The 14,134-nt window shown below is 36.4% G+C and overlaps 2 protein-coding genes across 2 annotated transcripts; both read left to right on the forward strand.

Moving 5' to 3' along the window:
- Window positions 1-1,035: 1,035 nt before the first annotated feature.
- Window positions 1,036-9,607, forward strand: lcp2a (lymphocyte cytosolic protein 2a). Its single transcript, XM_059542525.1, has 20 exons — window positions 1,036-1,179; window positions 1,472-1,534; window positions 2,765-2,811; window positions 3,500-3,565; window positions 4,307-4,341; window positions 4,422-4,462; window positions 4,549-4,732; window positions 4,812-4,900; window positions 5,007-5,052; window positions 5,157-5,222; window positions 5,420-5,474; window positions 6,290-6,394; window positions 6,516-6,537; window positions 6,766-6,778; window positions 6,926-7,019; window positions 7,752-7,792; window positions 7,880-7,944; window positions 8,901-8,975; window positions 9,101-9,250; window positions 9,339-9,607. Exons 1-20 carry the CDS (start codon window positions 1,102-1,104, stop codon window positions 9,462-9,464), a joined length of 1,461 nt encoding a protein of 486 aa, XP_059398508.1. The 5' UTR covers window positions 1,036-1,101; the 3' UTR covers window positions 9,465-9,607.
- A 2,383-nt stretch (window positions 9,608-11,990) lies between these two features.
- foxi3a (forkhead box I3a) lies at window positions 11,991-13,649 on the forward strand. The gene is made up of 2 exons (XM_059541850.1): window positions 11,991-12,595; window positions 12,700-13,649. The coding sequence occupies exons 1-2, from the start codon at window positions 12,061-12,063 to the stop codon at window positions 13,212-13,214; spliced, it is 1,050 nt and encodes a 349-aa protein (XP_059397833.1). The 5' UTR covers window positions 11,991-12,060; the 3' UTR covers window positions 13,215-13,649.
- Window positions 13,650-14,134: the final 485 nt, after the last annotated feature.

Below are 14,134 nucleotides of genomic sequence, written 5' to 3' on the forward strand. Positions count from 1 at the left end.
TTCCCCTTTCGGGCTTGAACTGATGGTAAAACTGAGGACATTATTAACTGTCTTTACATTTATTTAGAAAGATGATGTAGCTCGTGATTATAGAAAGGGACGTTATATTTCCGACGAGTGCTTGCGGTGTTCAGCCAATCAGAGCAGACTGTGCTTGTCGGAAGGAGGGACTTTGTAGAAAATGACGCATTTGAGAGAGACGGGGCATAGAGGACCTACGATAATGTACAGTATTCGAAAAATTATGTTTTTCAAACATTAAACCACTTCAACATATTCTGTTACACCAAATACACAAAATAATGATCTTTATAAAAAAGCATCATAGGACCCCTTTAAGATGCAGTTAAACGAAAGTGATAAAAATAGCTGTTACTTATCAGTTGTTAAATCCATATTTAAATAAGCAAAATATATAACATGGGAAGCACCAACTAATGGCAAATAAAGCTAAAAGATAAAAAAAAATGGCTATAATAAAAGTACAGCTCTATGTTGTAAACTCCGAAATGTTATTTCATGAATTCTTTTCCCAAAGAAAGCCTTCATCATAGCCCTTTGCTTGTGTTTATCAAAATTCAAAACCAAAATTTAGGAATCACAGGACGTGGAACTGGCAAGATGTAGATAATGAGGCAAATAATTCAAATATAATAATGGAGTTTTAATCTTGCATTGTGTGTCTATGATCTTACCAAACACTAAAATGAATGCAAGAATGAATTTTAAAAAATTAAGAAATAACTTCTTTTTTTTTTCATGAAGGGGCCGTACTTCCCCCTGTTTGTCACAACAATCATTAACAGGAAGTCTATGGGGAAGTGGATGTCATTCTTTCTTTATATACTGTGCTCAAGCAAATCCAGTCTTGGGCTTCTTAGATATTTTTGGAATTTTTAGTAATTCTCCCTCTTATTCATTTGAAACTGGGTGATTCTGTGACTAAAGTACTATCTCTTGTTTTTGTTTTTTTTTCTTTACATTTTTTTTAGTCTCCTCGTGTTCTCAGTAGAAATAGTGTCAGGCACAGACTACATTTTTTTTCAATGCTTGATGGTATCTGGGATTTGATATTCTTAAGTAAGTGTAGCATTTGGAATAATGAGTTCTGATAGTTTTCCATCCAAATCGGAGGTTCTGAGCTGGGATTCGCAACGGTTAGCAGATTTTCTGAAGAAAGTAAGTTGCTTTCTCTGATCAGCTTTCAATGTAAAATATATAGTAAAATTGAATACATATCTGTTGTAATCAAAATGTTTCTTTTATAGATGTTTAGCACAGTTTCAAATTTATACTGTTTAAAACCGATAAATGAAGTTGCATTGCTGAATCATTAATAACATTGAATGTACTACAGACCTATATTTGATATTTGATTATATTTAATATTCCATTATGTTGTTTATGTAGGAGATACAGTTATGTCTGTGTGCCTGTAAATTCAACTGACATACTTTTTCATTATCTTTAGCGGAATCTAACTGGGTGTGATAAGGTTGTGACACGGCATAGCATCAATGGCCAAAGGTTCCTGGTATGTTCCCCTTTAAAATTTGAGTCCAGCGCTTTTGGTGGGTCACAACCCAAAACTGTGTCTCAGGTCTGTTCTGATCACAGACAGCGAGGAGGGAAAGTACATGAAATTCAAGAAGCGCTTAGAAAGCAGACTTGACCATTTTCAGCACATGTCATCATTTAGTATGTCATCATTTAGTATAAGACTATTTTTGGCCCTATGCAATTTGTGGTAATCTAAATAAAATTGGTTTGATTTTAAGAACTTTTTCATTTGCAAACATTTGTAGCTTTTAACAAAGCTAAATATTTATATTCAGACAAAAATTTCCCTTTACAAAATAGACGTCTGGGGTCTGACTCAACGTTGTATCATTGTTTTCCTTCGTCCTGCTATTCAGGAAGTGTTGTAATTAGAAACATCCTAACAAGTAAACTGCTAACTTCTAAAATTAACTTCTATTTCTAAACTACCACCTCCTCATCAGTCAGAATTCACAATTAAAATTATTTTGATGGACTGAATCATTATTGCAGTGATGAATATGTTTTTTAATCCTAACTGATGCAGTGCATTGCAGTTTATTTCTCAAACAACCGTGTCGGAAGAAGTACACATGTACATATTCCAGGATGACAATGCCAAGAATCAGGCTCAAACTGTGAAAGACCGGCCATCACAGAGTCCTGATCTAAACCCCACTGAAAGTCTTTGGGATGTGCTGGAGTAGGCTTTACACTGCCTGTCCAAAAAAGTCGCACTTTTGAATATTTCATTGGACAGCCACCATGCATTCGTTGTGGCATTGTTTAGTTGCGTTCATTTTTGGCTGAGATCTTGTATTGAAAATGGGAGATTCAAACCACTCTTTAAAGCCGACTCCAGCACATCCTTAAGACTTTTAAAAAGGGTGAAAATTGTTCCTCATGCTATTATTTTCAAATTTTGGGCCCTATGAATCTTGCCATTGTCATCTTGGAATATGGACATGGGTGCATCTTCCAACATGGATGATTAAAAATAAAAAGCTATGCTATACATCAGTTAGGGTTAAAAGAATTGTTGCAAAACATGCAACATGCCAGAAAGATTTTAATCGTTGCAATAATGATCCAATCCTAGATTCTTTAGTAATAGCTGATTTGAATCCAAATGACGACTTTCTTTGGTCATGCATATATACTTTCACAGCCAGTTTGATAAATGAATTTAAAATCAGTCTGTATATATATATTTTTTTTTTTTCAGAGTATGTCTGACAATGATCTTCAAAAGTTCCCTAAGCTTCATGCGCCGTAAGTACCGATGGTCTTCTCTGTGTATTTGTCATTCTATACTGGGTACATCACACGAGTACTTCAGACATTGTAAACAACATTAGAATTTATTTGCCATAAAGTGTAGAATAATATATCACATCCACAGTATTTTTTATATATTTATTTGAAAAGTACAGTTACTGTCCTTTAAAACGTTTTTAAAACAACTGTAGCTCATCATGTTGGCAAAATATTTGACAGTGTACAAAGTGTAGAAACAGGTAGAAATGTGCAAGAACACCACTGATGACATAGTAAAAGGAAATACTGCACAGGAAAGATAAACCAGAGAAGCAGATGCGGCAGGAACCATTGCGTTGAAGCTGAAACTGGTTTGCAGAGCACATTTGGTGTGAAATAGTTGAAAACACCAACACTTAAATAAACAGATGTTATCGATTTTTCCCCAAAAGCATATTTGGCAAAGATGGCATAAATGGTAAAGTGATTCTTGTTGGTTTTTTAAGCATTGTCAGGTGCAGAGAAACGGGGACAGAAAATTATGGCTCTGTTACCACATCCTGCTTGAGCTGAACCCTCAGCCAGTATATAAAGCAATAATAACATTCTGTTCTTTCTCTTAAAACACCTACTTATCAACCATTTGCTAGTAATTGTGGTTACGCTTTAAGGATTTGAAACTGGTGTTTTCTAAAATTTTTAGGCTTATCTCAAAAATTTGTCAGGAAATCAACAAGAAGAGGTTCTTTCCGGCGATTCCAACAATAAGGCCAGTACATCTCTACCGTGATAAATCTTGTGCTTTATATATATATATATATATATATATATATATATATATATATATATATATATATATTTATATGAAATATTATGTACACTAACATTCAAAGTTAGGTGTGTCAGTAAGCATTTCTTAATGATTCAGAAAGAAGTCTTTTAAAATGTGTAATGGCAAAGATGAATTTCTGGCAATTATGACTTCAGTCTTCAGTGTCACACGATCCTGCAGAAATCATAATAATATGCTGATTTGCTGCTCAAGAAATATTTCTTATTATTATCAATGTTGAAAATGTTTGTGCTGCTTTGTTATTTTTTTTTTTTCGGGAAACTTATTTAAGATGATGTTTTGATGAATAAAAAGTTCAAAAGAACAGCATTCATTTGAAACAGAAACGTATTTGTGACATTAGAAATATCTTAACTGTCATTTTTGATCAATTGAAAGCATCCTTCCAGAATAGAAATGTTGAAGTACTGACCCCAAACTTTGAAATGTTAGTGGTTAGGACTCTATAGGTATGTGGTCATCCAGACACATCTATGTTCTTGTTGAAAGGTTTTGTTGTCACATATATGTATTAACAATAAGCCTGAATAACTTACGTTCTCCTGCAGAAACACAAAAGAAGATATTTTGAAGAATGTCTTTTGAGGAACTCTCTTTTTTTCTTATTCTTTTTTTTTCTTTAGTAGACAACTAATTATCCTTAGTGTTTTGTAACAGGCCATCCCCAGTTCCCAGCTTCCCACAACCACTAGGTATGATATAAAGTATATTCAATGCTACAAATGACCCTTTTAAAGAGTGTCTAGAAAAAGTCTGCTTTTGTTATTTTCAGTCGAGCACCATGAGGATCAAGCGTGGGACTCTGAAGAGTTTGTAAGTCTCGTATGAGTGTTTAAAAGTTTTGAAGTGATCAGTATCACATCTGATTGGCAGAGCACACGTGTTCTTTCCTTCTTAAGGAGAGCGATGATGACTATGAGAATCCGGACTCGAATGATGAAGGTGAAGCTAGCGGTGGAGACTATGAGTCCCCAGAGGAGGGGTCCGACAGTGACAACAGCTATGAGCCTCCACCGACCGAGCCTAATGAAGACATGGCTCAGATCTGCCCGGCAAAACCCATGGAAAACAGCGATTATATTGGTGCGCAGAACTGGACACTCATTTGTCCTACTGTTGTCTTAGTCCTTTGGGAAAATGATAGGGTCCCTTGTTTTATCAGATAATAACCGAGTGAGCAGAAGTCAACCGCCTGTCCCTCCAGAGCGCCCAGGCCCTGGACCCGCTCCCCCTCCTGTAGAGCGGCCAAGTGTGAGTCCATCATATTTCCAAACAATATGTGTCCCTGTTCATTTCTGATTTTCATTTTTTAAATCTTCTTTGCAATAAACTCTATATTTAATATTCTAATCGATAGGTTGGACTGCCTATGAGAGAAGAGCGGCCTCTAAAAAGACCCCAAGGTAGGAAAGTATTCTTAGTTTCAGTGAAATATGAACTGGGTGTGATGTTGTCGAACTCATCCACCTTTTGTCTATGTTGTTTCTACCGTTCTGTGCTCTTATAGCACCTGCCGTGGACCGCAGCACAAAGCCAGGAGCTCTGGACAGAAGCCACCCTGCAGCTGTAGCAGGTCACTTCCAGCTAATACTAACTCCGAAATAATGCAGTTCAGATTACTTTGATATGATCTGGGGTGAAAGCAATCAATAAAAATAACATAGGCAGTGTCTGAAGGGAAGGCTTTGATTCTAAACTGTATTGCAATTATGAATTATATGTTTTAAAAACACTTGTATTGTACACTTGTACTGTATTGTGTCTTCACAGGTGGAAGAGGCACATGCTCGCTTGACAGAGTAAGCTTATTTTGTCCTCCTTCGAAGTAGAATTCGCCACTATGTGCCTTAGTAATTTTGAACTTTTTTTTTTTTTAACAAAAAAATTGCATTTACTGAAAATGTCATTATTGAACAATCAATTAAGTATATATTATCTTAAAGAATAGATTAATAAATATCATGGTTAGCTATATTAATAGATAAATATCATTATATATAACAATATATAAGTATATATTAGATTGTGTGTGTTTTCTAAATATTTATATTACTGTTTGAATGAATATACAATATATAATATACAATGAATATTGTTATCACTACGATTATTATTGTATGCTTATAACATACATCATATTAATAACTCCCATGCTTGAAATATAAATGTATGAAATGAAATATAAATATAATTTTTTTTCCCTAACATCTTCCTAAAATTTTGTGCATGTGTATATATATATATATATATGTATATATATATACTTTGTTTCCTAATATTTGGTCTTTTCATTTCAACGTTTCATTAAGATTTTTTTGTATATTCTACACCATAATAACTTACATTTCAATGTTTCTGTAAAATGGTATTCCTCTAATTTTTTTTTTTTTTTGTAGGCTGGCCAACTGCAAGGAAGGTACGGTGGTTTCATCTTTTATCGATAAAACAGAAATAACTGCACATGTGCATTCAGCATGACAATATTTAGTAGTATTTACTATTTCAAAAGACTGATATTCTCTCGTGCATATGTGAACACAGAAAATTGCTGCAAATTACTGTAAATTTCTTTGTTTTGGAAAAAACGTATTCAAAATTAGTCCTACATTTTTTTGGGATGTTTTCGTATGCTTTTATCAGACCCCCTGCAGTGGAGCCACCAGGAGATCCAATAAGGATTCCCAAACCCTCACTTCCAGGGGTGCACAGAAGTGCCTCCTCTGTTACACCAGGCTCTCATAACAGGTCAAATTCATCTTTATTTATTTATTTATTATAACTTTACTTATTGCAACTATTATAACTTTACGCTGCACCATTCTTTTACAAAGCTGCCACTGTAACTTGTACCTTGTTTTTCCAACAGACAACCTTACCACGGACAGGAGGTAATCACATTAAGCACACAAACACACACACAAACTCACACACACACACACACACACACACACACACACACACACACACACATATATATATATATATATATATATATATATATATATATATATATATATATATATATATATATATATATATATATATATATATATGTTTGTGCAACTTGCATCATTTTCAATCACTCACTCTTAATTTTCATGTTTTTTCTATCGCAGTTTCATGATGACAGTAAGTAACTTTATGCATATTTTTATTTTTATACATTTATCCATTTGTGTTTATGTGTTTTGATAGGATGGTTATAATAAGTTTTATAACAGTAAAGAAAAAAAAACTACCTAATTAAGTTTTAAGTTTTAACACAAATTCTTACAGCTGCCATGCACCACTCCAACACATTCCCAATGCACGTCAGGAACCTTTCACCAAGACCGCCGGGAACCCACGGAAAGTCCTATCAAACAGACAAGTACGTATTCACATGAGCACACATGCATCACGGAGACATCTGCAAGACGTATTTTTAGATAGTGTTTGCTGCTCTGCAATACATCTATACAACGTTTCCTATCAGATGTCAAGTAGAGGTTTAAAAAATTCTGTTTTAAAGGTCCCGTTCTTCGTGATCCCATGTTTTAAACTTTAGTTAGTGTGTAATGTTGTTGTTAGAGTATAAATAATATCTGTAAAATTCTAAAGCTCAAAGTTCAATGCCAAGCGAGATATTTTATTTAACAGAATTCTCCTACAACGAACGACCCGTTTGGACTACATCCCTCTGGTTCCTGCAGTAATGACGTCAATAAAACAGTTTTTTGACTAACCTCCGCCCACATGGATACACAAACAGGGGGGCGTGGTCTTGTTGCGCTCCGACGAGAAGAGGAAGAGCTGCGTTTGTGTTTGTCGCCATGTCGTCGAAACGCTGTTATTTTCATGTCGGAGTCCAATCACCTTTGTTTGGCCTTCCCAGGGACGCTGTACTTGGAGATTAATGGTTACAATTTATGTTTAACTCAGTTCCCGAAAATTATAATCCACATGTAAAACTATGTGCAGCACATTTTGCTGAGGACAGCTTCCTCAATCTTAAATACATCTATCAGATGCAAGTGTGCTATCTGGGTGTTGAATTAATCCAGATATTCAGAAATATTAGTTACTATATTATATTTAACTATTTTTCGGTCACATTTCACAGTGTTCACCCCAATCGATCACTACCGGCAAAACTGCAGGAGGGTAAGCGCGCATTGTATTAGTTTGATTAATTTTACTATACATTTAATGAAAATAACTAATTAAGTCCTTTATTTTGTTGAATGAAAGCAATGAACGATCACCAAAGAAGTGCAAGAGGACCACCACTACAAGCAGACATGGGCAGCAAGCAGGTACAGAGGGTTGAACCCTTACGAAAAATAACCATGGTTTTATTATAGTAAAACTAACCCATGGTTTTTTGGCGTGTTGACTACCATTTGTATAACCACAGATTTACTACAAATACCATGGTTAAACTATGGTTAATTTAGCAAAACCATGGTTAATTTGTGGTTACCATGGTTTAACTATAGTAACCATGTTTTTTTGGTTTTATTTGTAGTAAAACCATGGTTAATTTTCATAAGGGAATCAACAGTCACACCACTTCAGATCAACCAGCAGGTGGCGCCTTTGTGAAGCATTTCCTCTCAAGTGCTACTGGAGTCTATTTCTTGTTTAGGTTAAAGGAAAAGTTCACCCAAAAAATAAAGTTTGTTGAAAATGTTCTCAGCCTTAGGCAATCCATGATGTAGATGAGTTTGTGAATGGGTGCGGTCAGAATGAGTCCAAACAAGCTGATCAAAACATCACAATAATCGACATGACTCCAGTCCATCAATTAACATCTTGTGAAGTGATAAGGCTTTTTAACTTTAAACTATCACTTCCGACCAAAATATGAGTCCATAATCTATAAAAATGCTTCCTCCAAAGAAAAAGTCAATTTCCTCGCTGGTCCGTTTTCTTGATGAATTTGTTTATTACAAACACACAGCTTTGCTCTTCAGTAGACATTAATTGATGGACTGGAGTCTTGTGGATTATTGTTATGTTTCTGTTAGTCTATTTATTAGACTCTCATTTTGACGGCACCCATTCACTGCAGAGGATCCAATGAGCAAGTGTTTCCGATAAAGAAATAGCAGTCTGTTCTACGCTGGAATTTGTTTATATCACTATTAGGTCTCTTTAAAATATTTTGGATTTAATAAATCATTATTTTCTTAGATAATTGTAGAGAAAACAGACAAACATTGCTCATTAGTCACTGTCAGACTTAATACTATTACTACTCCATTTATAGGACATGGATCCAGCTTGGTACGTGGGTCAGATCACCCGCCGTGAGGCAGAAAAATGCCTGACAAGAGTTAACAGGGTGAGACCATTGTGCTCAAATGAACTATATGACACTTGAAACTACATTTGCATTCTTATTTTCTTAATAGAAATTTATAGGGAATACAAATGTCATTCTTGATATCATCTGTTGAAATGTGTCAGGATGGGACGTTTCTTGTGCGGGACAGTTCAAATCGATCTTCTAACCAGCCCTACACACTTGTGGTCCTGTACCAGGATAAAGTTTACAATATACAGATCCGCAGAAATCAAGATGGCTTCATGCTAGGCACTGGTCTAAAATCCTACGAGGTATTAAAACGGTTGTTTTTTTATGCTTGTAATCTCAGCTACATGCATAATGACCAAAGTTTGTAACACTATTGATTGTTTTTGGCAGACTTTCGAGCGGGTCAGCGACATTATCAACCAGCACAAACACAAGCCACTTCTTCTAATCAATGCGAAGAACCGAGAATCAAGCCAACAGAACCAGTGTGCTTTGATTTATCCAGCTAGATATTAAACCTTCATTCTACACGAGACTAAATTACAGTAACCAGTTTTGGTTATTACGTTTCATTTAGTTTCACTCAAATCAACACCACTCACAACTGTTAAATTCTCCCAGGTCTGTACAAATATGACTTTGGCAGTCTGTAGCTACAACATTATGTTAAGTTTTAAAATGCTGCACATTCCATAGTACTGAATACATGTTCATATGGAAAACATAATGATAAATCAATACTTTATCAATATTAAGACCGTTTTCGTTATTTCTCAAACTAATCTTTGTATCTTTTATTTGAATTGTTGTACGATTCAAAGTGTTTATTTTTTATGTTATATGTGTGTGCTCATGCAATTTGAATTGTATATTGACATCGCAATAAAGATGATATAGTTCTACAAGGAACGCTATACGTGGCGTGAGGGACAGAATGAGGATTACATCACGCTAACTATCGGCAAGGTTTTGTGTTTTGTGTTTTATTCCTGTGAAATCATTCTGTTCGCCTTCTATTAACAATTTGAGGACTCGCGCAGGTCGCCGTTTCCCTAAATACTCTTAAGCTTATCAAACTACTTAAAACACTTTGTGGTCCGTGTAGCCAGTGTCCCTGGACATGTCCCCCGGTCTTTGTTTGACCCACCAGCGATATTTCCGCCAGTGTTAAATTATCTGGTTTGTTTATTTAGATTTGAGTGAACATTCAGCCAATCACAAGACGAGACGAATTAATCTCTTGGGCGCATCTGTAGCGAGCTTCAAATCTCCTGCTGCGCTCGCGATTTTACTTTGATATCCCCGCGGTTTGGGGGGTAACACGACTACGTCCTCTTTCAACGGATGCGAGCGATGCGATCAAGCGACGCGACAAAAGAACCCGTTAAGACCGAGGCTTGTGAGCTCGCGCTGGATCCAGTGTGTGTTACTCTCTCTTACTTGTTAGTCGGTGTGGATAAAAGTGTCTGCTAAATGTAAATGTAAATGTAAATGTAAATATGGACAGCATAATCTTTTTTTTTTTTTTGTCGCGTTGCGCCGCTCTCGTCCGGGGTAGAAGTATCCTTTCACAATAAACCAAAGTTTGTGCCGAAAACTTATCATATCTCATCTTACTTTATCATATTCTAGTACATTAATTGATTACAGCTACGTTCTTCACTTGAACTGGTCTGTAGGAAAGGCTGGCTGTCACGTGACTGATTGTTGCTCGACGTCTCCAGAATCTACACAGGTGAGATGTGTTGAAAGGAGAGAGAAAATAAAATTTATTTTATTTTATTTTTTTATGGATTTCTTGCCAATGTTTTAAGGAATTAAACATTAATATATGGGCTATGTTTTCCATTTTATGTTCAAATTTTTATATAAATTATTACTTATATAGGTTAAGGCAGTTTTTTGTCCAACTGTTAATAATTAGGATGATAGTTATTGTTGAAGTGTAGTGTAACTGAAATATTGTGCATGAAATATTTTTATTGCATAACAATAAAGTATAGATGTCCACAGTGTTCTCAAAGCCCCGAGTCCTGCAGTTATTTTTAAATTAGGGTTACAGTTATGGTTTTTGAGTATGATATCACAAAAAAATAGGTCCCTCTAAGCACCCCCCACCCCACCCCAACACACACACATACACTTTTAAAATGGCTGCTATGCTCCTGAAGAAAATAAAATAATAAAAGATGAGCATGAAGCATACACAACATGAAACAAGAGCACACCTAAGAATGAATCGCCCAGAGAAATAAAATCCCTAGTTAATAAATAAACTTTTAATAAAGATTAAAACTAGAGCTGCGGATCTGATACATCTAAGGCAAAGAGTTCAAAAGTTTGGGGGCAGCAACCAGGAAAGCACAATCCCCTCCAAGATTTAATCTAAATTCTGGGAACCACTAATAGAAGCTGATCTGATGATATCAGGCTACAAGTGAAGTGATCTTAAAATGTAAGCAAATTAACCAAGAAAAACTGCATGATGTTGCGTCTTTAATGTTTATAATAAAGTGAAAGTGAAAAGTGATGCCACTGAAACCACGTAGGTATCAACATATAATTAGCCTAGACACTTACATTTGCCAGCACATTGGACATTACGTGTTTCACAGTAAAATTCCAACAGTTTTATTTATTTGTTTTGTTTGTAAGTGACCTTTTTCACTATAAACACACAATAATCACCTTGTAAGTGTGAAATATTCATGTAAATTGTGCTACTTTTTAACTACCAAAACTGTACCATTTTACTTGCAGTGACCATAAGAGACTTGCAAAAGGTACTATGTTGTGTATAATTATATGGAATAATTATTTGTATTTTCATGTATTATGAAGCAATTTTAACTCTGGAATTTAACCAAGTTAATCTATCCAAGTCACTCAAGCAACTTAAGATATTCTACTGATATATCAACACCCCCCACCCCCCAAACAAATGAGAGCAGAGGTGTGACAGTAACAACCAATCAGAGCAAAGAGGGTGTTACAAAACTTGTATAAATAGTACAGGTGAGACAGGTGTCAGGTTGTGATGCACCTGACCAATCCACCTGTGTTAGAGGCAGCAGAGCAGAAGGAAGTGTTTTCTCTCAGAACGACGGAAAGCATGACGTCATTTGTTCCACAAGCGCTTTCACCCCAATTTCACAACATGGGGCAGGAGTCCCAAGAATTCAGCTTGTATGGTGACAACTTCTACAGCACTCAGCCTGCGCCTAGTCCACAGCAAACCCTGCCATCCACTTACGATCTCGGAGAATACGCTGGCCAGACCCCCAACCCTTACCTGTGGTTCAATGGACCCGGGATCAATCCTGCTCCTCAGCACTACGGGATGACAAAGCCGTACGTGGCCGCAGGCGGAATTGGAAGCTCGGAAGGTGGTTTCAGCTGGTTCTCCATGCCTTCCCAAGAAGATCTGATGAAACTTGTGAGACCTCCCTACTCTTACTCAGCACTTATTGCGATGGCAATTCACGGAGCCCCAAACCGTCGCCTCACTCTCAGCCAGATCTACCAGTACGTGGCTGACAACTTCCCCTTCTACAACAAGAGCAAAGCCAGCTGGCAGAACTCAATCCGGCATAATCTCTCACTCAACGACTGCTTTATGAAAGTACCCAGAGATGACAGCGATCCAGGTTAGAACATGTTGAAACTTCTTCTTGCATAACTGCTTGGGTTTTAGTTTAGTTCTAGTTCATTTTTCAACTGCCAAAATAACAAGGTTTCTTCTGTTGAACAGGCAAAGGCAACTACTGGACCCTCGACCCAAACTGTGAGAAGATGTTTGATAATGGCAACTTCCGTCGCAAGAGGAAGAGAAAGTCTGACTCTCTGGCCGAAGAGGAGGGAAAAGGTTATTCTGGATCGGACTCTGCTCTATCGAGTCCGAAAGAGCCCAGTGATACCTTAGAGAGAGGAAACTCTCCGGTTTCCAAAGATCCGACTCCGTGTCTCAGTGGCTTTCTAAGTCAAATGGGTGATGTGACTAAAGGCTCAGGAGAAGCTCTTCTTCCATCTCCTCTAGCTTTGCTTTTGAGTCAGAAATCCTCTCAGACTGGGGCATATGACTCGTACTCACCGAACGCTACTGTGCCGCAATGGGAAACCCACATCCCTCCTCCCATCCCATCCAACATCTCCACTTCGTACACAGACAGCTATAGTGACTCTATGATCAACCAGTACACCAGCCAGCTCTATCCAGTGATGGGCTCCTCTGACTTGCTGTATCCACGGGAGGGAACAGAGGTGTAGCATGGGACATAGCATTGTCAGGTATGAACTGAGGCAGAGGGAGCTTGAGGGAGCAGTTGGCCTCCATTGTGAGCCACCGCAGTGCCTGAGTCAGCAGGTCCGAGTGGTCCCAGAGGAGATTCCCTCAATCAGACAGTTGTGTGAATGCCCTCACACGCTCTTCTCAGCTTGTTGACATCATCTAATTCATGTTGCAGATGAAAGACAACTGTAATCGCCCCAGGCTACTGCTTCCAGTCCCGTTTTTATGTTGTGTTTTATGTTATGTTTTTGCAATGCATTTCAACTGTGTTTAGTCAAAGCCTGGAACATACATAATAATTGCACTGAATTTTGACATAAATATGAATTTGTCCAATATTTTGTATCCGTATCATTCACTTTATATATTTTGTGATTGTAATATATGTTGTATTTGCCAAAATAAACATGCATATTCGCAAATTCTACTGTCCTTATTGCTGTTATACATTTATGGTCAAATAAATGAATTGAAATTAAGCTGGAATAAACGAAAGATATAGGAATGTTGCATTTGCAACTAACTAATATACTAAAATGACTAAACATGAAATAAAATAAATTAAAGCTAAGTAGAAATATAAAAAGAAAGTAACAAAAATCTCAAAAACATGTAAACACGTGAAAAATAAGTGAACTAAAATGAAAAGCTAATTCAAATATTAATAAAGTGTTTAAATAATACTGCACCTTTAAAATTCTGTTATCATTTACATTCATGTCATCCCAGTTTTTATGAATTTCTTCTGCTGAACACAAAATATTTTTTTAATGTTGTTGTTTTGAATCCCATTGTACTTTAATTGGGTGGACAAATAAGTTAAAAAAATATATCTTCTATTGTGTTCCAGTCATACAGGCTTATAACAACATGAGGATGAGTAAATTACGACAGTACT

This window comes from Carassius carassius, chromosome 47 (genome assembly GCF_963082965.1).
Source record: "Carassius carassius chromosome 47, fCarCar2.1, whole genome shotgun sequence".
NCBI lineage: Eukaryota > Metazoa > Chordata > Actinopteri > Cypriniformes > Cyprinidae > Carassius > Carassius carassius.